We start from the raw sequence: 23,822 nt of genomic DNA on the forward strand, positions 1-23,822 counted from the left end.
TCACATGATCTCCTAATCTGAAAGATATTTTTTTAAAAACAAAATAAGATAAATTCATTAGATTAGGAAGAACATAAAATGCGAGAATAAGAAATCCTCCTAAACGAAAAGAGAGGGGGAAAAAAAGGACAAAAAAGGATAAACACAAAGCAAGCCAATCCTGTTGGATGTCAGAGAACCTCACATGTTTAAAGCAACCAGCAGCAGCACACCAAAGTAAGGCTAAATAATGCATCTTATCCCATAACAGAGGGATTCAAATTTCTCCCCAATTAACTTTTTATTTCTTGGACAAACTGTCACACTGTTGATTGATCTCTTTTTGTTTTTTATCTCCTCTCTTGTTTGTAAATGGGCAGCACCTCATTGATGCATTTTAATGAATTCTCTTTTTGCTCATAAAAAAAGTAAAATAAAATAAAAAAGAAAGAAATTTGCTCAGCCTACTTACCCACTAAGGGGAAAAAATGCCAAAACAATTGTGAAGGACACAGACGAACCCATCTTCAACCTGAATTAGACCACTCAAAACCCTAGCTGCCACCTCTGTCTCGTGCTAATTGTCTTCCTCAGCTAGCTCTTATATGTCAGCATTCTCCACTTGTACATGTGAACTTCTTCGGGAGAAACTTGTGTAGAAGCTCATTACAACCACTTATGTGAAGTCTGATTTGCACCCTGCTGACTTGTTCACTAAAGCTTTGCGGGTTGCTTGAGTTAAATTTATTTGTAACAAGCTAGGAACATAGTGTATATATGCTCCAGCTTGAGGGAGAGTTTAATGATTATTTTGGTCATTTAGCATTATTAGAGTGTGCTAGTGTTATGTTAATGAGTGTAAGTTAGTAAGTGTATTATGGTCATTGATATGTACTTGACATATATTATAAAGTGAGGCAGAGACCTATCTTTGCGATTAGATCTTGACATGTATTATAAAGTGAGGGAGACCTATCCTTGTGATTAGATCTTCCGTTTACCCAATATCTCAACAGAAGTACAGAACAAACAAGAACATATTTGGACATCACAACTTCCTTCTAAAATCAAGCTCCTTGTTGCAAATACAGTGCCTATCACCATAGGGAGTAACTTTCTTTTCTGTTACTTCCAACACTGATCCAAATTCTTCTGTGTAATTCCTCCATCCACAACCACAATATCATCCTGGAATAAAAACAGAATCTCATGCAATTCCACCCCAACCCTATCTCTAAGAACTTACCCATTTTTGTTAACCTAATCATCATCCAGCATTCAACCCTCCCAAATCTTGTTGTGCACAAGAAACTCCCCAGTTGCCCAACCACTGATCATAAGCCTTCAACAATCCATATCGCTGCCTACAAAGAAACCCTAACCCAACAATTACATGCTGGGTTTTTCTCTAACAGAAACAAGAATTCAACTTTCCCACTTTCTCTTGTCGCAAATCAAAAATTTCCCTTCAATATGGACAGTACAGTGACAAAAATTGTCTCTCATGGCGAAAGATCAGAATAGCTAAACAAAAACAAAAAGGCAAAAAGAGCTTCCAGAGAGGAGAGAGGAGAGACGATAGGGCAAGGTGGGAGGGCCATTCTGGGAGCCAACCTAGTGTACATAAGACATATTATAATCTAACACTTCGATAGAACGGATTTCAAGTTAGTCACAACTTCATATCGTGCCAAGGTATTTCTCCCCATAGACCTACCATATTTTCCAAGGACAATCATATTCTTTCCCTAAGACAACAAAGACCAACGCAGAGATTTTTCTTCACCTACCCAACATTTTTGTTAGATATCTCCACAACATCAAGCCAAAAATAACAATATTCTTACAAAGTTCTATTTCTAGGAAATAATCGTAGGTCCTTGATATTTGATACAAACAAACAAAATGAAGACATGCATGAACACAGCAGTAAAAATTAGCCATTGGCTGAGAGCACAGCCAAATAGAAGCAATAATTGAGAACAAACATATAATGAAAACCCTCCACAAATGAATCCGTTAAGGTGAGATTTGGGGAAGTTACCAACAAGTTACATTTTTTGAAAAAATAAAAATTATTGGGAGATATTCATTCATCTGTTGACCTAAATAAATAAAACAAAATCCAGGCTACACCCCAAACTACATCCGTAGACAGATTTATAGAATACAAAGAAAACACTATAGCTCTATTTAAATTATTTAAACATAGTTGAATAACTCGGTCCACTGGGCAATGACATATGCCAATTTATGGCTTCTCAAGAATAACAGACTTGGTAAAAATGGTAGAAGTATGAACTATTATGCCCACTTGCCCCATGCTTTTGGCAGCCCTATGTGTACAGTTCGGACTTAGTATATAGCAGAGTGTTTTGGGAGCACTACATAATTTGTGAAACACCCTAGGTACATAATTGCAGTATGACTCCTCACTCCTCAAACATCTTGATGTTCCTAATGCCACATCAGCACAATATGCTCTTAAAAGGACATTTGCAGTGTAAAACTATGGAGACGCTCACAACATGATGACATTTTACATTTTATTTGCCTATTTCTTTTGTGCCCGCATCCATGCCCACAATCTTCAGGTTTTGAGAGCAATCACTTCATAGAAAAATATTGTGTGCCGATCACCCCCTCCCAAGACTCCACATGATGGAAAACACTACGTAAAGGTAATTATTTTTCCACATTTAAACTTGATTTATTTTTAAATTTTATTTATACACTATGCTATCAAAAAAAATCGATCTTATATTATTATGTCGTTATGCATAAGAAACAAAAAAAAACTCACAAAAAATTGATTATCATGACAATAAAGATTGGAAAAGCATGATGTTAACTCATGCAAACAAAATCTTTGCAACAAATTGTCAACTACCAATCAAATGAGCATATTTTTGTAATTTTAGCCCTCTAGTAAATTTACAAAGGTCATTAATTAGTGATGAAACAAACAAAAATTTCATAGCAAGCAACAAATTGCAAAAAGAACACGCTCCCATTTGGATAGTAACCATAAAAAATCAAAATCAAAAATAAAAACAAAGATAAACAAATATCTTGGAACAAAAATTAATCTTTTGAAGTTTTCACAAAAATGAGAGAGAGAGAGAGAGAGAGAGTTAAGCCCTATAACAATATAGCAGATGAAAATGTAGTTCACAAACAACAAATGCCACAAAGTCATGTTTCTAACATCATAAGCACAAGCCAATAATGTAATCACATAGTTCGAGAAAAAAAAGATTTTATTTTTATCATACATAAAACATTTTGAATTGCATTGATTTACCAAGAATGAACTGGCATGCTCGGTATGGTTGAGGGGACTGACAGAGTGAGAGAATAGTGGCCTCTGCAGCTGCAGGATTAACATGCATCTGCCCAAAAAAAAAAAAATGCCAATGCCCTTGAGGCTATATCTATATGCACACATGTAGTGTAGTCCAGCAATAATGTATATGCAACGACGACATAAAACTTTGAATATACGAAAAAAATTAATAATAAATGAGGCAACTTGAGTTCAAGTACTGTATTGTGCAGGCAAACACCAAAATCCAAAAATTACAGATATAGTAAACGATGTTTACAAGATATTAAAAATTTGTTTAGAACTGAAACGTTTATGTCATTTTATAATTGGATGCCAAATGAAATTCAAAAATTAATTTTCATATCAGTAAAATGACACTTCAACCCTTTTAAAATGTTTTGCCCCCATCTCATCTTATCAAAGTTTTAAGATAAGTTGCCATTTTTTTTTTTTTTTTAACATATCATGGTTCTAGAAAATAATGTCATTTACTAGTTCATTTCATTTTGCACAAAATATTTGAAGCCAAAATAGACAACAAAATTAAGTGATGAATTGCTTTGTCAATTGTCGAAAATCGAAGTACAATCTCCAATAATTTCTTTGCAAAAATAGCATCCTCTGATTCGTTACTTCTTGAAAAATCTCTATCAAGGATCTAATGACTTGATCTAGAACAAATAGAGATCTCCACCACTTTGGTTAGAAAAGAACATATAGTAGCTTGAAATTCACAAAATCATTCAACATTTGAGATGCTTAGTTGTTGATGTACTTAGGGCCTTGAGGACTAGAAAGTTAAAGCTCTTTAGGGACTCTGAAGCTTGAATCTATCAGAGCTCCATTGCTTAGAAGATTGTCTCTATAAAACCTTAAGAGGAACATCTACTTAGAGGCTTGAAGGAAAGAATCCAACTTTGGTTTGACCTCCTCATTACTCATTAGACATGTGGTCAACTCTCATTGAAGAATTATCATAGAATTCTATCCATCTATTTTCCCTAATATCACTTATTAGAGAGAAGACTAGGATAATATCTTGATGTATGAGAGCTTAAGCGGCACATACCATTAATTTTTGGTCATTGTTGTTATATAAAGCGCCAATAGACAATACATGGCACTAATATATTGGCTTGATTTTAATGAAGGATAATGGTCCATTTTTTTATTTGTTCTTACTAGCATTCTTTTGAATTAATTTAATGATACATGGGGAACTTGGATTGGTAACCATATTTAATTAATAAGATGAATTAATAACATGTGACAAGCTTCTTCTTTTTCAATTGTGTAATTGACTTGACACCTTTTAATTGGAGCAATTTTTTTTCTTCTTGCTATAACAATAGTAGCAATATATAGAGTATTCTTTGAAGAGATATTTCTCCACATTATTTAATCAAAAAAAAATTGAGCAAAAGCGAGATTTTCTATTTGTTAGTTTAAACCAATTATTTGAATTGAAAATTTTGTAGGCCAAAATATTTTTACAGGCATTTTTAACGTGTTGTGGCCTTATGTCATTTGATCAAAATTTCATGTTGCAATGGAGTCCTTTATTTTAGTAACTTCTAGTTCTAGGAAGATGTACTTTCTTCCCTGATATACATGTATTTTGATATGATATATTAAAAGATAGTGATGATGATAATAAAAGGATAAGTAGGGTAAGGTTTATTGTTCGTGCTGCAAAAGCAATTTTACGTCCCATTATTGCAACAGCAATTTCAACATTTTTCTTTTTGGATTATTTTGCCTTGAAATTATTATGGATAAATAGATGGATGACTAAAACTTCTCAAGGGAGACCTTTGGTTGGGGAACGTCCTTTCGTCCACCTCCTTTCCTCATCTCTTCCATTTGAGCTCAAGGGAAAATAGCACCATTACTTCTTTTGTTATTGAGTCGGATGGTCCTTCACCTACACGGGATTTCATTTTGGAGGCCCCATAGCAAAAAGGAGATGGACAAGTTATTCTCTTTGTTGGTTTTGTTGAATAACTGTCACATTTCTTTGGAAGTGGATGGTCGTTCCTGGTCCTTTGATCCTATAGGTGTGTACTCTTGAAAATCCTTGGTGAAATCTTGGCTCAATCACATTCTTCTTTTCCTCTCTATAATAATATTTGGAGGGTATGTGGTTGGTTGTGCTTAACAGAATCAATACCAATAACTTGTTGCAAAGTACGAGACCGATAAGGGCAGTTTCTCCAGATGTTTGAGTTCACTGCTATATCGGTTCAAATTTGGGAGAAGATTCATCATGTGGCATCACTCTATTGTGTTGGCTATGGGAATTTTAAGAGCGCGCTTTACGGTTATTCAACATGATTGGTGATATTTGTTGGCTTTGTATTTTCTATCTAGTTTCTCCCAGATTTTGTTAGGGAGATGTTTTAGACCCCATTTGGGAGGACTTAAAAAACTATCACTTAAAATAAGTACTTCTACAAAAAAGTAGTTTTTGACATGTACAACAAACACTTATTGCAAAAGTGCCTTTCCAAAACCACTTTTTTTAGAACAACTTAACTAAATTTTGAGAAACAATCTAACATAGCTTTTTGGCCACTTATAAGTGGTACTGTTCTTAGGTGGGGTCACTTTTATAAATATGAGAAAATTTAGTGGCTATTTTATAATTTAAAAAATACATTGGAAGATAATCATATACTATTTTATAATGTATTATAATATATTAATTATTAATAAAACATAATTCAATTTTTGAATGAACAAGAAGAACCATCAAAAATTATATTAAAAATTAAAAATACTAATTTAATTAATAATATTATTTTAACATAAATTAATATGATAATCATATTTTATAAATATCAATTAAGAACAAAATTATCGTTAATTAAAAAATAATACTATATTGTTTTTACTTAATAAAAATATTTAAATATTATTTAAAATAACAGTCAACATAATTATTAATTAAATTGTTAATCAAAAACTAACCAAGTACTATTTTATTATGCATTATAACCTATTAATTATTAATAAAATGCAATTAAATTTTGGAATAAATAAAAAGAACCATCTATAAATTTAAATTAACATTAAATAAACTAAAAGTTTTAATTTACTTACGAACACTATTTTTAACATAAATTAATGTGATAATCATACTTATAAATACACATTAAAAACAAGATTATTGTTCATCAATAAATAATAATATTATATCATTTTAGTTAATAAAAACTATTGAAATTTTAATTAGAAAATTAACTAAATATTAATTAAAATAACAATCAACATAATTATTAATTAAATTTTTAACTGAAAAATAACCATATATTATTTTAAATGCATTGCAACCTATTAATTATTCATAAACTGTAATTAAATTTTGGATGAATAAAAAGAACAATCTATAAATTTAAATTCAAATTAAATAAAATAAAGTTTTAATTTGGCTATTAATATTATTTCTAACATAAATTAACAATATACTATTTTAATATGCATTATAACCTATTTATTATTAATAAAATGTGATTAAATTCTGGAATGAATAAATAGAACAATTTATAAATTTAGATTAATATTAAATAAACTAAAAGTTTTAGTTTTGGTATTAATACTATTTTTAACATAAATTAATGTGATAATCATATTTTACAAATATACATTAATAACTAGATTAGTGCTAATTAATAATTTTAATATTATATTATTTTATTTAATAAAACATATTTAAATTTTAATTAGAATATTAACTAAATATTAATTAAAAATAACAGTTAACAAAATTATTAATTAAATTGCTAACTAAAAATTAACCATATATTATTTTACTATGCACTATAACCCATTAATTATTAGTAAAATGTAATTAAATTTTGGAATGAATAAAAAAGAACCATCTATAAATTTAAATCAATATTAAATAAACTAGAAGTTTTAATTTAGTTATTAATACTATTTTTAACATAAATTAATGTGAAAATCGTGTGCCATAAATATACATTAATAACAAGATAATTGTAAATTAACAAAGAAAAATATTACATTATTTTAGCTAATAAAAATATTTAAATTTTAATTAGAAAATAATATAATTATCATTTAAACTTTTAATTATAAAATATTAATTTTTTATTTAAAATATATTTAAAAATAGCTATATATTATTTTACTACGTATTATGACATATTAGCTATCATACTTCAATTCTAGATTGAGCAAGAACTATTTATTAATTTAAATTAACATTAAAGTGTATTAAATTTTTTAATTTAATTAATAATATTATTTTTATCATAATTTAATATGATAGTAATACGTTATAAATAAGCATTAATAACAAGATAATTGTTAATTAAAAATAATAATCTTATATTATTTTTTAATAAAAAATATTTAAAATTTAATTATGAATAATTAAAATAATTATTAATGAACTTGTTAATTAAAAAATATTAATATTTGTAATGTAAAAAATGTTTAAAAATAATCATACAATACCCTATCATAAAATAAGTATCTAGATACCACTTATTTAAAACACAACCAAACATCACTTAAAACTTTCAGCACTTTTCCAGTTCAGCATTTATTATCAGCACTTTTTCTAAAAAATACTCCTGCATAAGTGATTCCAAACGATCACTTATTAGCGCTGCAAATGAGCCAAGCTGAGCTGAGCTTTACCATGCTCAAGCTTGTTTATTAAAATTTTAACTGAACTTGAGCTCAAATCAAGCTGCTGAGCTGAGCTTTACCATGCTCAAGCTTGTTTATTAAAATTTTAACTGAGCTTGAGCACAAATCAAGCTTCAATGTACTTTCTCAAGCTTGTTCATTATATAAATGAACAAGCTCACAAGCCCTTACCGAGCGAACTACAAAGATGCCCACAAACAGTTTAATTCTTTTGGACCCCCTCACTGTGAGAGGCAAGAGGCTCTTACATTATATTTGGTTCACGGAATACCTGTTTCTAAGAATAGATCAGTAACGATCGAATAGATTAGTTATAGTTATATAAAATATATATATATATATATATATATATGTTGTTACAGTGAAGCAAATAAAAATATGAAACTTCTTATGAATCCATAACAAGAATAGACAAGGAATAACTATTCCCAAATTCCATCATTGGAATGTTTATTCCCTTCTTATTACAAGTTGAAAGAAATAAGGAATATATAAAGAAGAGTTATTACCTCTATTCCTACCTCTATTCCCAAATTCTTTTTTTTTGAGCTAATAAAAGAAAGTGTATTAGATTGAGACAGAGAAGTTACAATGTAAGGGAACAAGAAATCAGCCCCAAAAAAATAAAACAGAAATACCAAAAAGAAATAAAAAATAAAAAAACAATAAAAATAAATTAGAATAATAAAGCAAAAAAGAGCAATTAACCAAGAAAATCCCTTTCCATCGTAATTCACCAAGCATATGATCTGCTAGCTCCCTTTGACCCTTCTTCGCATTGTACTTTACCCCCAACAAAACACACATCTGTTCCTCCAGCATAACACATTTTTAAATCTAATTTATCCAACATCTCTTGGGCTCCTAAATCCTTCCTAGGAATCACCTCCACTGGTGTAGGTAAAATTCCATCATTGCATTGCAAGTTATTACCCAATCCATTGCTTTAAAAAATAGCACCCCACTCTAATCCTTCCAGTGGGGCTGGATGAACATATGATAGGTCCTTGAGATCATCGCAGGAATCAGAAACATAACCATATTGTTCTCTCATCCAACAACAAACTCCAGTCACACTCAAACTCGCTTAAGTCATCACTATCATTATCAGAAAAATCTCCCCATGTCTTAACCTCCCTCCCTTTGCAAACTCCTTTACTTCCTAAATCCTTGCTCTTAACTAGTCCATCTTCCATAATACTCAACTTCCCTGCAGAATCTCTCCTTATACTCTTTGGCCTTATTTAAGCAGATTGCACCCTTTTCTCTTCATATAATTCTTCATTTCTGCATCCATCAGAAGAGCCTTCCGATTAGCATAAACCTTAGGGCCCTTAGATTTTTCAAAATTACAACCTGAAACATCAGATTTTGTACGCAATATCCATTTTTGTTTTTCTATTTCTCCTGGATATACCTGCTTCTAACCCCTCTGTGAAACGCAAATCAACCACCTATCCAATACTTATGTTATTATCAACATTTCTTCCCAACCTGTTCTCGAAACCATGCTTAAATCATCCTGATGACACATATGCGGAGACCCTTTTTGTTTGTTATTCTGAATAACTGAAAAGGGCATTTGAAATTCGTTAACTGGCCGTATATCCAACTCCCCCTTATCTGAATTCTCTGATTGGAAAGAGGAGTGGACCAGATCGAGGATCGGATCAGGCATAGAAGGGTCCTAGAATTCCATAACCTTGCATTGGGCCTCCTTAGAAGCAAGACCATACTGAGTATTCCCCTGTTCTGGGGATCCCTCTTTAGAAACCAAAGAGAGGCCCCTAGCTTTATTATATAACATTGGGCCTGTTCTATTAAATGGCCCAAATTTGCTAAAAAAGAAGCCCCACTGATGGGGATCAGCATGCCCTACCTATGTCATTTTCAGATATTGTGACACGTGGACGGCCTCCCGATTTCCACATTTCCTTTGCTGATATGCTGACACGTGGATGACCCCCTGATGTCTACATTTCCTTTGCCGACATGATGACATGTGGACGACCTCCCGATGTCCATATCGGTTATAATTCTTTGTAGATTTTGAAGGGATTATTTGAAGACTTGTTTTTATGACTTTTCAGTGTTTGAAGACTCAAAGAGAAGTGCTGAAGCAAGAAGACTCATGTGGACCCCACATGGTCTTGTGGGCCCCACACGAATTGGGCCTCTCTTTGACTTTTGTTTGTATTTAATTTGTAAACATGCAAGACAACTTGCTCGCATGTGTATGTCTAGTGAGTACGAGTGTTAGCAAGTAGTGCTTAGTATTTATTGTGTCTAGAAAGTTGGAGCATTTACTTTGTTAGTAACTTGTAAGAGTATTTAATGTGTCTAGTAAGTTGGTGTCTTTATTATTTGTGTCTCCCATGCTTGTGTGGGAATTGTTAGTCGTTTACTTTGTCCCCTCACGCTAGTGAAGCTTAGTAATGCTTTGTCCCCCCATGCTAGCTAAGCTTATTAATGCTTTGTCCCCCCATGCTAGCTATATATATACCCCTTCATTGTAAGAACTATGTAGAGAGACAAAAATATTGATATTGAAAGGATATCCCTTTGTTGAAGCTTGTTAAGCTTTGTCCAATCCTTGTGATTGTGTAGCGAGAGGCTACATCGTTCTCCTCGGAGATCAGGTGGTGAGAGACCACTATTCTATCCAGCGACTCCATCCCTATCCCACCTTCATGACTTCCCTCCATCACCCACACAGCCATCACCAAGTTACACCCCAAGGCCACCAATCCATCATTTCATTTGCTGCATACATATCCATATTTCAAAGTGTGCACAAAGAACTTTAGACGAGTTTTAACTATCATCCAACGCATCCACACGGCCACACCAAAATACCCCCCCCCCCACACGGCCACTTCCCCTCCATTACATTGCTGCGTTCGTCTCGGTGTTTCAAAGCTTGTTCCAAGGAATTTTATGGCATGGCCTAAGACTTGTGTTGAACAACGTTCAGTCATCCAAACAATTCTCTTGGTAATTTCAGTACTCGTGTTTGAATCCTTGCTATATATTGTAAACCCTTGCTTATATTGAAGCCTTTGCTTGAAAGCCTGAAATTCCACACTTGAATACCACTTTTGAATCCATTGACTTCAATATTGATACTCGCTAGTTTAAACTCAATTGTGGGAAAATTGCTTGCTAACAAAAGAACTTAAATTCTTGAAATTTTGAATAACATCTTTGTTGCATATAACTTGATTCCTTTTTGAAAAAACTCCTGGGACTTATCTCTGAACAGCATCATACACCTTTTCAAAATCCTTAAACATGTGAAATGAAGCTTGATTTATTGTGTTTATGTTTAGTTAATTGAGTTCTTAAATCAAAGTGTCTTGAGTGTATGTGCTTGTGTGAGGGTTGAAACCATAGGACTAGGCCACCCTTACCCGTCCTACATCACCCACCTTTCTTGCATACCTGGCCCAAGTCCAAAAATGAGAGCCAGCCAAAGCGGCCCAACCTTCTTCCCCTCGTCTTTCCACAATTGGAACCCAAGCCGTCTCTTTGACACTTGCAGTGACTACCAGAGAGCTACACACTACCTCTTATTATCTTGTATAATCTCCTCTGGACAAGCAGCTAGAGTCATCGCTCCAGATTCCTTCAAACGCAACTCTCCCCCACACCCAAAACATATGTTCTCTAGTCTTGTATTGCTGACACAGCCATAATTTACCTTCCTTTTGGAAACCACCTGCCTCCACAATTTGGGAGCTGACGAACTTGTAATGCCTACTCCTTTAAGCTTGAAACAAAACTCCTTCACAAAATCACAAAACACATTTGCAAAGCTTCGCTATCCAACTCTAGGAATGAACACCAAAAAAATTTTCCCTTCCCCCCTCAACCCTAGCTCCAAAAACATCCCCACCCTCGTCCATCTAATCGCCATCCAGCAAGAAGATTTCCATTGTGAATATTAAGGGATCCCCTATCCAGCTGAATGAAAGTTAACAATCCATCAGCAACCCATGAAGCTACCGCCTTTGAAAATTTAATCCACCTACTCCAAGAAACATTGTTCTCAAGCACACACAAAAAAGAGATTTCCCCCTGCTTCTCTAGACTCAGATCAAAGGATTTACCTTCAACCTGCACCGAGCACTCTAAACATCGTCTACTGCTGGAACATCCATGGTTGATTTTGTGTGTGAGTGAAAGAGTTGTTTCTCAAGAGAAAGAGAGACTCATTGTTGGGAAAAAAAACCCAAAAATTTTGAGCCTTCAAGATGGAACTCATAGAAACCTTTAATACATCCCTTCGACAAAGAATGGGTTACTTTGACAAAAGATACTTCAAGCCAAGCTAATGTCACCAAAAAGCAAGCCTGACATTTACAGTGATCAAGATGAAGAAGGCAGCAAGGCAAGGGGAGGTTTGATGGTGGTACTGCTGGAACATCCATGGTTGATTTTGTGTGTGAGTGAAAGAGTTGTTTCTCAAGAGAACGAAAGACTTATTGTTGGGAAAAAAAACACATAAACTTCGGGCCTTCAAGATGGAACTCAGAGAAAGCTTTAATACATCCCTTCGACAAAGAATGAGTTACTTTGACACAAGATACTTCGAGCCTAGCTAATGTCACCAAAGAGCAAGCCTGATATTTACAGCGACCAAGATGAAGAAGGCAGCAAGGCAAGGGGAGGTTTGATGGTGATCGCTAGTCCCTCTAGGGCTTCCTCACGAGTCCCTGTTGCAAAAAGAATTAACTCTATTCCCAAATTTCTAATTGTATTCCATCTTACTACAAAGAATAGCTATTCCACGAACCAAACATAACCTTAGGGTCTTGTTAAACAAAAGGTGTGGAAAGGCTCTTATAGTAGTATCTTAGGGTTTTTTTGCCCTAATTCAGCCTATTGGCCTAGAGCACTGGCCTTATCACTAAATTCAAGTTAGGGAGTTTAGGCTAAACAAGCTTACACTCGGACAACCCCAACTTTTAAGCCCACTATGTTCTATCGAGCTTAACTAAACCTTATTAAACAAGTCCACAAATGAGCCTAGTCCAAGTCTATAAAACGAACCCAACAAGATCGCATTTTTGTAATTATTTGGAAATCTAGAATCAAAAATAAAATTTTTTTCATAAGCCAACACGGCTTTATTCTTGTTACCTTTTCAATCACTTCGCATTTCTTTGCCGTTTTTCTATTATATTGCTATGGAAGCCAAGAACTCTGTACTCTGTCACAAGAAACTAACTTTGCATCCAACTCCAAGAACTGCATCACTAGGGTAAGCATATATCAAACCATTTTTTACAAACAAATTTGAAAAATAAGGATATTTTATCAAATATAATGCTTTTATAAGAAAAGAAAGATTTCTTAAGAAAAATGAATAAATAATACATAAAACGGAGGATAAAAAGTCCATCAACAAAAAAACAAAAAGTAAAATACAAATAACAGATTTAAAATTAAATAGACAAATAAATAAAAATTCAGTAGAACAAAGCTCTCCAAGCACACTAAGTGAGTCAAAGGAACAGTAAAAGCTCCAGCAACTGGAAAGCCCATGAAGCAATAAGATCAAGGGGCCATTAAGTTGTGGAAAACAGTTTTCATTTTCCATTTTGTTTTCCAAAGAATTGCAAAAACAAAACCAAAAAAAAAAAAAAACTAGCTAATTTTTCAATTTTAAAACATTTGTATAAAAAAATATAAAAAATTTGACACTGTTGCCAGTGGAAATAGTCTTATTTTTTATTTCTAATTTTTCAAACGATTACAAAAATGCCACCTTGTTATCCAATTTTCTAAATTTATAACTTATATAGAAAAGTATGGAGAAAATCTTTTTATTATTTTCTAGATTTCTTTGCATGAGTGTGAAATTCGGATCCTAGGCTTTGATTTGTATGGATTATGGCAAAATATAGTATAAAATTGTCTTGAGTTTCTTTCAAATCCACACAATTCCAAATCCAAGCCCCAATCTATGATCCTAAATTCTACCTAATATAGTTTTTGGAGAATTGAGAAACAAGTTGTCCTTTTTGTAATTATTTTGAAATGTAAAAATAAAAAGCAAAAAAAAAAAATTTGTTTTGTACAACTAAACAAACTCTTTATTTTCTACCTTCTGACAAAAGTCTAGGAAAATTAAAAAATAAGCTGAAGTTTTTGCAATTCTTTGGAAAGCTAAAAATGGAAATGGAAAATGTTTTCCACAACAAAATGGGCCCCAACATGCCCCAAAGCAAGCAAAGAGGAAGAGAAGTATCCCTAAAGATACTTGAACTCAAATGATGGTATCTTTTGTTGACGTAGTTGTCAAATGTATGGCTCAGCACCAAAAATGCCCATAGGTGCAACCGTGCAACAACATGGCTTCACCTAGGCACAGCTGAGGCACCTTCAATCAGGCGCACCCTATGCCCAAGGCCCTTATAAGGCCAAACTCTAAATTGCGAACCAACTTCGACTTTTATTTCATTGCTGCAGCCTTTAGTGCTATTGAGCTTTATCTTTCGCACAATTGGGCCACCTTATTACAGTAAAACTGAATGCAAGGGTTAAAAACGCTCCAGGAAAAAAAAAACATAAAACAAAATATAGATTGATGACACTTTGATACAGAGCAAGAAGCAAGACCTTTGGAAGATCCTTGCTGGAGAATAACTAAGAAAAGTATGGCTAAGGAATTGTTGGGTTTAATTAGTAGCTTATTATGCATTTACTTTAATTAGTATTATATTATGTGCATTTTGAGGGCTTGTTTGTAATATTTGTGTAAGTGTGGGCTTGTTTGTAATGCAATGTAGTTTCAGGGGTATGTGTGTAATTTCATGTATTTAGAGGCTTTCTTATTAATAGTATCTAAAAGCCATGATGTAGGCAGTTGTTGATGAATTTGAATTGTTTAGTGAACATGATTACGTGAGTTCCCCCCTGATATATCCTTTCTCCTCCCTTCCCCTTCCTCTCTTCTAATTTCTCTATAGCTGCAGAACTTTGATTCTGCCCCTGCATCATTTGGTATCAGAGCCCAACTTCAATCTCCATTCTTCCATTTCAATCCCCCACATCGTCCCCTTCTCTCTTCTCTTCTGCCCCGTTATTCCCTCTCTCTTCTCCTCTTCTTCTCTTCTTCTAATTTTCTCTCCTAATTCTCTCAATTCTCTCTATTTCTGATTTCTTCTCTTCTTCTCCTCTCTTCTCTGTTCTGATCTCCTGTTCTGCGCCCAATCCTTTGCTGCCCAGCAGCCTTCTGCCCTCATTCTTCTTCTCTGTTTCTCTTCTTCTTCTTCTCTTTAATTCTTTCCCATAACTCTCTCAACTCTCTCTCATTTCTGAATTCTGTTGCTGTCTCTTGACAGTTTCTGTCCAGCAACTCCTCCAGCCTCCCATCTTCTTCTTTTCTCTCCTTCAATTTCTTAATTCTCTCTCTCTCTCTCTCTGAATTTCAATTTTAAAAAAAAAAATCGATTGAACAGCAGTTCTGCAGTCTCTGTACATTTCCATCCGTGTCCCCATTTTTCACAAACCACCTTCCAGACCCCTTCCTGCAACAGCACCCATCCCATTGAAAACAGAACCCCCCGAAACCCTCACCCTCAAGATTTCATCGCCAACTGACCACCAGAGGAACCCCCACGCACCGGCCAAAACATCTCCAGCCATCGGCTCTTTGAAAACCCTATCCTCCTGCACTTTTCTCATCGCACCACCAACAACATTGTACTCCCCATTCATTGAGCTCCCTTCGCCCCAAAAATCATTGCTGAAAACTTGCTACCGGTGACTCATGCGCCCCATGCACCGGCAACTGCAAGTGGGATTCTGCCAGACTCCCCTCCTGCTGCCAGAATTGCGAGAAATTGGTTCCCAGCTATGAGAAATTGGTTTTTCTCCACGGTATTTTGATATGCAGCATAGTATTTTGATTACTGACAACATAATGCAAGCAGGTGCAATAATTTGACACGAAACACTAGAAATTGAAAAATTGTTCTACCATCAGCACTTTGTCACTGCCAGCAATAACAAACCAGTTTGCATCAATGCTTGTGAATTTTCTTTGTGTATTTGTTTCATTTCAGCACGACAATCAATTTCAAAGGTGAATTGAAGACAGTTTTTGAGAAATTAAGAGCAAGGGTTGTGGGCAAATTGTGGTAAGGCTTTTGATGATATATAGTTGCAGTACACATGAATAAATCCAGCAAGATGGTGACAGCTTACTGGAAAAATGAATTGCTTTGTCATACTCTAAGCATAATATCAAGTCATTCCATACCTTTCTTTAGTATGAAAAAAAAAGTATGCAAATTCATTGTTGATGGAAGACGCCATATGAATGTGACTTCTAGAAACAGAGTTATTCGTATGCAACTTCATTCAGAATCCCATCCAAAGCCTTATAAAATATCTTGGATTGATAACACTAACATATATGTTTATGAAAGACGTTTGGTTCCTATCCAAATGGGTGACTATTTTGATAATGTTTGGTGTGCTATCATACCTATGAAGATTTGCCATGTACTACTTGGTTCTCATCGGTTGGATGATTTGGGGGTGACTCAAGGACATGAGAACACATAAGTCTTCCAAATTAATAGAACAAAAATCATTTTGAAGCCTACCCTACCAACCAACCAGCAAAGAATATGAAATTATTGAGCATGTCAAAGTTACTCAACCTGAAGACACTACAAGTAAGGCAATGAATGTGTTTGAAGACATCCAAAGTCTTTCAAACATTCCTATTGTAGAGTTTGTCATCCCCGATGAGTTCATTGATTCTAATTCTCGAGTCTATGTTGCTATCAATGGAACGTGACTTCTTGCCTTATTCAACCATTGGCCCTCAGAAGGTCCAAGTTTGCTTCTCCCTTTTGATCCTCCAACATTTCAAAACTCAAGGCCAATTTTTTTCTAACTGGAGGAGAGTTGATGTAAAACAAGAAGCAAGACCTTGGGAAGATCCTTGTTGGAGAATAATTAAGTAGGATTGAGGAACTGTTGGGTTTAATTAGTAGTTTAACATGTATTTAGTTTAATTAGTATAAAATTATGTGTATTTTGGGGGCTTGTTTGTAATATTTACGGAAAATATGGGTTTGTTTGTAAAGCATTGTAGCTTTAGAAATATGTGTGTAATTTCATGTGTTTAGAGGCTTTCTTATAAATAGTGTGTGAAAGCCATGATGTAGGCAGTTGTTCATGAATTTGAATTGTTGAGTGAACGAGAGTTTCCCCCCGGTATCTCCTCTCTCCTCCCTTTCCCTTCCTCTCTTCTAATTTCTCCATGGCTGCAGAACGTTGATGCTGCCCCAGCATCACACTTCTATTCTCCAGTCGGCACTCACAACTCACAATGCTTGGAGCATCTGATCCTCTCATTATTTTGGGTGGCTGCTAGTAAGATGTTTAGCTTTTGGTTTCTTTATAATACAAACATTGGATGCATTTGTGAACTCCTTCAAAGATGTTTTAAGACGTTTTTAACTTCTTGAAAAGATTAAACATATGAGAACCTGAGAAATTATATGTCCAAGCTTGAGCCACCAAATCCATGAAATTTTTATGATTAAGCCCAGCAATTAAGGATTCTGACAGGCTCCTTAAGCTGATAACTCATTTTTTTAATCGGAAAGTTAACATCCCCAGCAAAATGATCAGATACCAGCACCCTATCAAGTTTTCTGAGCTCAGTTGAGATAACTTTGATAAAGTAAAAACAAGTTGCTAGCACTCTATCAAGTTTTCTAGCTATAAAGCTCCGATCTCGTTTATTAGTCCAAGTAAATAGAGGACCGATAAAAGGAGCATCCTCCAAACTACTACAAAATAAAATTTGATTAAAATCTTCAACAACAGACAGATTTCCAGCAAAAATCCCATTAGAACTTTCTGAAGCCAGCTTTATTATATCAAAATCTCCCAAAACCACCCAAAAAATATCTTTACTTTGTTCCAAGTTGACTAGATCTCTCCAAAGATCCTTGTTCAACATGAGAGTTTGAACCATGGATAAAAGAAAACCAAAATAAATTCAAATTGACATTAACACTGAGTGATATGTATTGACCAGTTGAGATAACTTCAATCACATCAATAGATTGAGAGTTATATTCAACCCAAATTTTGCCACAATCATTTGAGCAACTGCAATCATGTAGAAAGCACCTTTCCTCATTCAAAATCTGAATTACTTGAGAGAACTTATTAGGCTTTATATTTTTCTATTTTGTTTGTTGTACATTTATGCAAATTGTTTCAAATAGATTTTGAAAATTTGTAGTGAATCCTACGATTTGATTCAACTCTTGATTCTCAACTCCTGAAATTATTTTGATTCACAATTCAACTCTTGACAACTATGCTATATCAATCTCTTGAAACTTTGTTTCCAGCAACAAATTTGATGAGACACTCTCGAGACAATCTCTCTATGGATATACAGCTTCTCCTAAACGCCTCCCAGCTAAGAATCCTCATATGAACCATTTAGAACTACCTTTACCCCTACCCTTCTTCCCTGGTGATCCTAAATGGATCTAGCATCTGATTGACTCAAAACAAATATTAAGAGAGGGAGGAAAAAAACACACTTCCATCAAGTATAGATGTAGCATACACAAATTTCAAGAAAAATTGAAAATTTATTACACGATAGCACATGCAATGGTTTTTAAAAATATATTTGTCTCTTAAAAAAGGGAAAAAAAAACACCAATTTTCAAAGCAATCGAAGGGAATTTAAAGTAGGATTAGCAAGTCAAGCATGGTTTCGTGAATACTAATTTTGTGGGGGAAATTTTCCCAAACACTGGCATCAAAAATGAAGATGCAGATAAGCAACTTTTTGAGGTAAGTGGGATTCTCAAAATCAATTATAATTTTGTATTCCAGAGATTATACTTTGTTGAAACTGATCATTCCTTTGCCCAGCAACAAGCTATGCCTAATCCAACCTAAAAATATCTCACCACAGCAAAGACTGAAAGCAATACAGATATTTAACTCATATAACCACTCAATGATAGATTAGAAATGTTACACCACCAAAGAACTAGTAGAAAACAAGAACATGATAAAATGAAATACAAAATGAGATGGCACATGAATGAGACACAATTCAGAGAGCGAGAGAGAGAGAGTTTTAATTTAAATTGACCAATTTAAAATGCAATCAGCACAGATAATCCAAAACACCTATTCTCAAATAGCATATGATAACTGATGGACTGATTGGATATCAAGAAATGAGTTTTCTGGTTGTCAGTAATAATGCAGTTGTTGTTTGCACTGAGGTTTTCAATGTCACACATGCAGCAGAAGCCGTAGAGTGCCCAAACAAAATATGAACATGCTTTGCGTTTATATTCTGCTAGACCAATTCCATCGCTTCACAAATAGACATTAATTAATTAGCATTGTCCACTTTAAGGTTTTTTTTTTTTTGGCAGACTGGATTCTTTTCCATTCTTTGTTTCACCAGATAATAATTTATTATCAGATTCAAATAGCAATTGTTGTGTAAAATGGGATTAAATTCCAATTTGGGAGCTACTTACTAATAGTAACATGCCAATGTCTACCAAAACCTATGCAAATAATTCTAACACTAGAAGTTGATAATTTAGCAGTAAAACAAATAGAAAAACAGTTTTCAAGATTCTTTTTCTTTCCTTTTCATACAATTTTTGCCAAGAAAACAGAATAAGGGTGCGACTGAATCCAAAAAATAAAAAATAAAGCTTTGATTAATGTTTGTTGATCAATCAAATAATTGAATCAAATTGAAAGCAAGTTATGGTTTGCATGGTGGATTGAAGTTGTCCCAAATTGAGGGGCCCATTATCTTGAAACCCTTGCCTCTTTACTCAAAACTCTGGAGAGAGAAGCCTAGTCCAGAGAGAGAGAAAGAGTGAGAGAGAAGGGATGCTAGTATCTGATCCTCTCATTACATCGGGCGACTGCTAGCAAGATGTTTGGCTTTTGGTTCCTTTACAATACAAACATTGGATATATTTGTGGAACTGTTTCAAAGATGTTTTCAGACGTCTTAACTTTTTGTAAATATTAAAAATAGGAGAAGCTGAGAAATTATATCTCCTAGCTTGAGCCACCAAATCCATGAAATCATTATGATTAGCCCAGCAAATTTTTAAGGAATCTAAAAAGCTTCTTAAGCTGATAACTCATTTTTTGAATCATAAAATTAACATCTCCAGGACAATGATCAGATACCCTGGTGAAGTAAATCTGAGCTTAGTTGAGATAACTTTGATAAAGTGATATGAGTTGCCAACACTCTATCAAGTTTTCTAGCTATAAACCCTTGAGCTCTTTTATTAGTCCAGGTAAATAGTAGGACCAATAAAAGGAACATCCTCCAAACTAGTAGAAGATAAAAAATTGATTAAAACATTAAACACCAGACAGATTTCCAGCAAAAATCCCATTAGAACTTTCTGAAGACAGCTTTATTATGTTAAAATCTCTCAAAACCACCCAAAACATATCCTTTACTTTGCTTCCCAAGTTACCTAGATCTATCCAAAGATCATTTCTCTCAACATGAGAGTTTGAAACATAGATAAAAGAAAACCAAAATAAATTTGAATTTAGATTAACACTGAGAGATATGTGTTGAGCACCTCAAATCACTTCAATCATATCAATAGAGTAAGGGTCATAACCAACCCAAATTCTGCCACAATCATTTGAGCAACTGTAATCAAGTAGAAAGCACCAGTCCTTATTCAAAATCTGAGTGACTTGAAAGAACTTGTTATGCTTTATATTTTACTAATTTGTTTTTTGTACATTTATGCATGCTGCTTCGAAGAAAATTTGGAAATTTGTACTAAATTCTACCATGATTCGACTCTTGACTCTCAACTTCTTAACTTATTTTGATTCACAATTCAAATCTTGACTTGACAACTGTGCTATATCAACCTCTTGAAACTTGGGTTCTAGCCTTTGATGAGACGCTCTCAAGATAATCTCTCTACATATATATAGCCTCTCCTAAACCCCTCACATTCCAGCTAAGAAACCTCACAAGAACCATTTAGAATAACCTTTACCCCTACCCTTCTCCCCTGGTGATCCCGAAAGGATCTAGCATCTGATTGAACATTTATAAACATGATAGCATATGCAATGGTTTTTAATATATATTTGCCTCTTAAAAAGGAAAAATAAACATCAATTTTCAAAGCAATCAAAGGAAATTTAGAGGGGAAGTAGCAAGACAAGCAGGGTTTTTGGGAATACTAATTTTGTGGGGAAAATTCTCCAAAACACTGGCACCAACAATGAAGATGTAGATAAGCAACTTTTGACGCTAGTGAGGTTCTTAAAATCAGTTATAAGCCTGCATTCCATAGATTATACTGCCAGCACCACAGCTGCAGCATATTTTCCATTCATTGTTACAAAGTGTCTCTACACAAGTCATGCCTAATCCAACCTATAAATATCTCACAAAGGCAAAAGGAGAGCAATGAAGATATTTAACATATATAACCACTCAATGATTGATTAAAAATGTTACACCACCAAATAATTAGTAGAGAACAAGAACATGGTAAAATGAAATAAAAAATGAGATGCCACATGAAAGGGACACAATTCGGAGAGAGAGAGAGAGAGAGAGTTCTAATTTAAATTGACCAATTAAAAATGCAATCAGGCACAGATCATCCAAAACACCTATACTCAATTAGATAGTACATATGATAACTGATGTACTGATTGGGTATAAAGAAAATAATTTTCTGGTTCTCTTTAAAAAAATGAGACGTACTGATTGTTTGCATGTTGTTTGCGCTGAGTTTTTCAATGTCACACATGCAGCAGAAGCCATAGAGTGCCCAAACAAAATATGAACATGCTTCACGTTTATATTCTTCTAGACCAATTCCATCGCTTCCCAAAAAGACGTTAATTAATTAGCATTGTTGATTTTAAGAACCTTTTTTTGTGCAGACCGGATTCTTTTCCATTCTTTATTTTACTAAATAACAATTTATTATTAGATTCAAATAGCAATTAATGTGTAAGATGGGATTAAATTCAAATTTGGGAGCTGCCTACTACTAGTAACATGCCAATGTCTATCAGAACCTATGCAAATAATTTTAACACAGAGTTGATAATTTAACAGTACAACAAATAGGAAAACGGGTCTCAAGATTCTTTTTATTTCCTTTTCCTCCAATTTTTCCCAAGAAAACAGACATGGGTGCGATTGAATCCAAAATATACTTAAATATTTTTATACAAAAAAAAAAAAAGCTCTTCGATGAATGTGTGCTGATCAAACAAACAATACCTGAATCGAACTGCAAGCAAGTTCAATGGTTTGCATGGTGAATTGAAGTTGCCCCAAATCGAGGGGCCCGCTATCTTGAAACCCTTGCATCTTTACTCAAACTCTAAAGAGAGAAACCTAGTCGAGAGAGAGAGAGAGAGAGAGAGCCAGGTAACCTCTGTGAAAAAATTTTCCCTTTCTCTGAGTTCCCTCTGGAAGTTTTTCTCATCGACGAGTCTCTCTTTCTCTCGCGAAACAACTCTTCATTCACGAAATCTTCTTGCTGGTTGGCGATTATTTTGCAAGAGGGAGACTTGAGTTGGGAGGGTTTTTTTCAATTTTAATATTACTAGCCATGTACAGCTCCATAGTCTTTTTAAAAATAATTAATTAATTAATAACAATAAAAAAAATAAATTGTATAAATATATTTTAAAATATTTTAAGATAATTATGATAATATTTTGTAATAGTTATGAGTAGCCAAAGAGTATTTTGATATAATCATAAATAGTTATAGAAATAAATTTGACATTCTTAAAAAATGACATTAACAGGAGAATCCCCTTTACAATAATATGGATTTCATTATAAATTACTTAAAAATAATTCACATTGAATTTTATTTTTTTTCAAAATAATGCATTGCTAAAAATAGTGTTAGATTGTCTAGCAAGTTTAAATCATCGTTGTATGGTCTAGTGATATTAAACATATGGTGAATTAAAAATCGCTACATGGTGTAGCAATATTTGATTGAATCTCTTGAATGAACTAGTGAGTTTTGGCTTACTTAAGTTCAATTTTATGTTTATTTGAATAGTTAATTGATGAATTAATGTGCAAATTTCATTTCATTGTTTGTATTGAATTTCATGTGTTTTTCAATTTCAACAAATCGTCAATTTTCAATTCCAACTTGTATTTTACATCTCGAGTGTTAGGTGTTTTGAAATTATGAAATATGAAATGCCTGGAACTAAAGATTGACATTTAAAAAATAAAATAAAAACAAAAAGTCACAAATTATAATATATGAAAATAAAAAATATAGTGCAACTAAAGTTTGGCATTTTATGAAATGTGAAATGCTTGTATGAATCTATCCATTCTTTTAAGCATATTACCTTCTTTATTTTTAGGTGAACTAATTTTTAAAACGTCGCTACCCTTTATCTTTTTTTTATAGATAATAATTTGAAATAAATAATTTTAAAACTAAATTCTAAAAATGGCCCTTACCACAAAGCATGCCTGTGATTTCTTTGATTAAAGTATTTTTTGTATTTATTTGAGTTTTTAAAATAAAAAATTTTCATAGTTGAATCCCTAAATTGTCATATTTTGCCAAGTTATGTCTTCTCCTTATTTTCCTTTTTTTTTTTTTTGTCGCCATTCTCAAGTGTCTAATTTTATTTCACAACTCTATCAATTACTTAGAATTTTAAGCTTTTTATTCCATTTTTTTTTCACAAGTAAGTGTATTATTTAAAATTTATATAAAAAAAAGGGCATATTTTGTTCAAATTT

General features: G+C 33.5%; 1 protein-coding gene across 7 annotated transcripts in view; it reads right to left on the minus strand.

Annotated features, from left to right (window-relative positions):
* Positions 1–22,626, minus strand: part of LOC131153553 (uncharacterized) — a 142,831-nt gene extending 120,205 nt beyond the window's left edge. For 4 of the 7 annotated variants that reach the window (XR_009136258.1, XR_009136259.1, XR_009136260.1 and 1 more), the window contains exons 1-2: positions 22,314–22,602; positions 3,284–3,371 (exon numbers count right to left, since the gene is read on the minus strand). Coding sequence is in view for 4 of the 7 variants with exons in the window: in XM_058105937.1 (XP_057961920.1) it covers positions 3,284–3,371; positions 22,314–22,403 (178 nt within the window). In the remaining 3 variants the exon portion in view is untranslated. Of the gene's footprint in view, positions 1–3,283; positions 3,372–22,313 lie in introns of all 7 variants that reach the window. The other 3 variants (XM_058105936.1, XM_058105935.1, XM_058105938.1) reach the window with 1 other exon arrangement.
* Positions 22,627–23,822: the final 1,196 nt, after the last annotated feature.

The sequence above is a fragment of the Malania oleifera genome, chromosome 4 (assembly GCF_029873635.1).
Source record: "Malania oleifera isolate guangnan ecotype guangnan chromosome 4, ASM2987363v1, whole genome shotgun sequence".
In the NCBI taxonomy this organism is placed as follows: Eukaryota; Viridiplantae; Streptophyta; class Magnoliopsida; order Santalales; family Ximeniaceae; genus Malania; species Malania oleifera.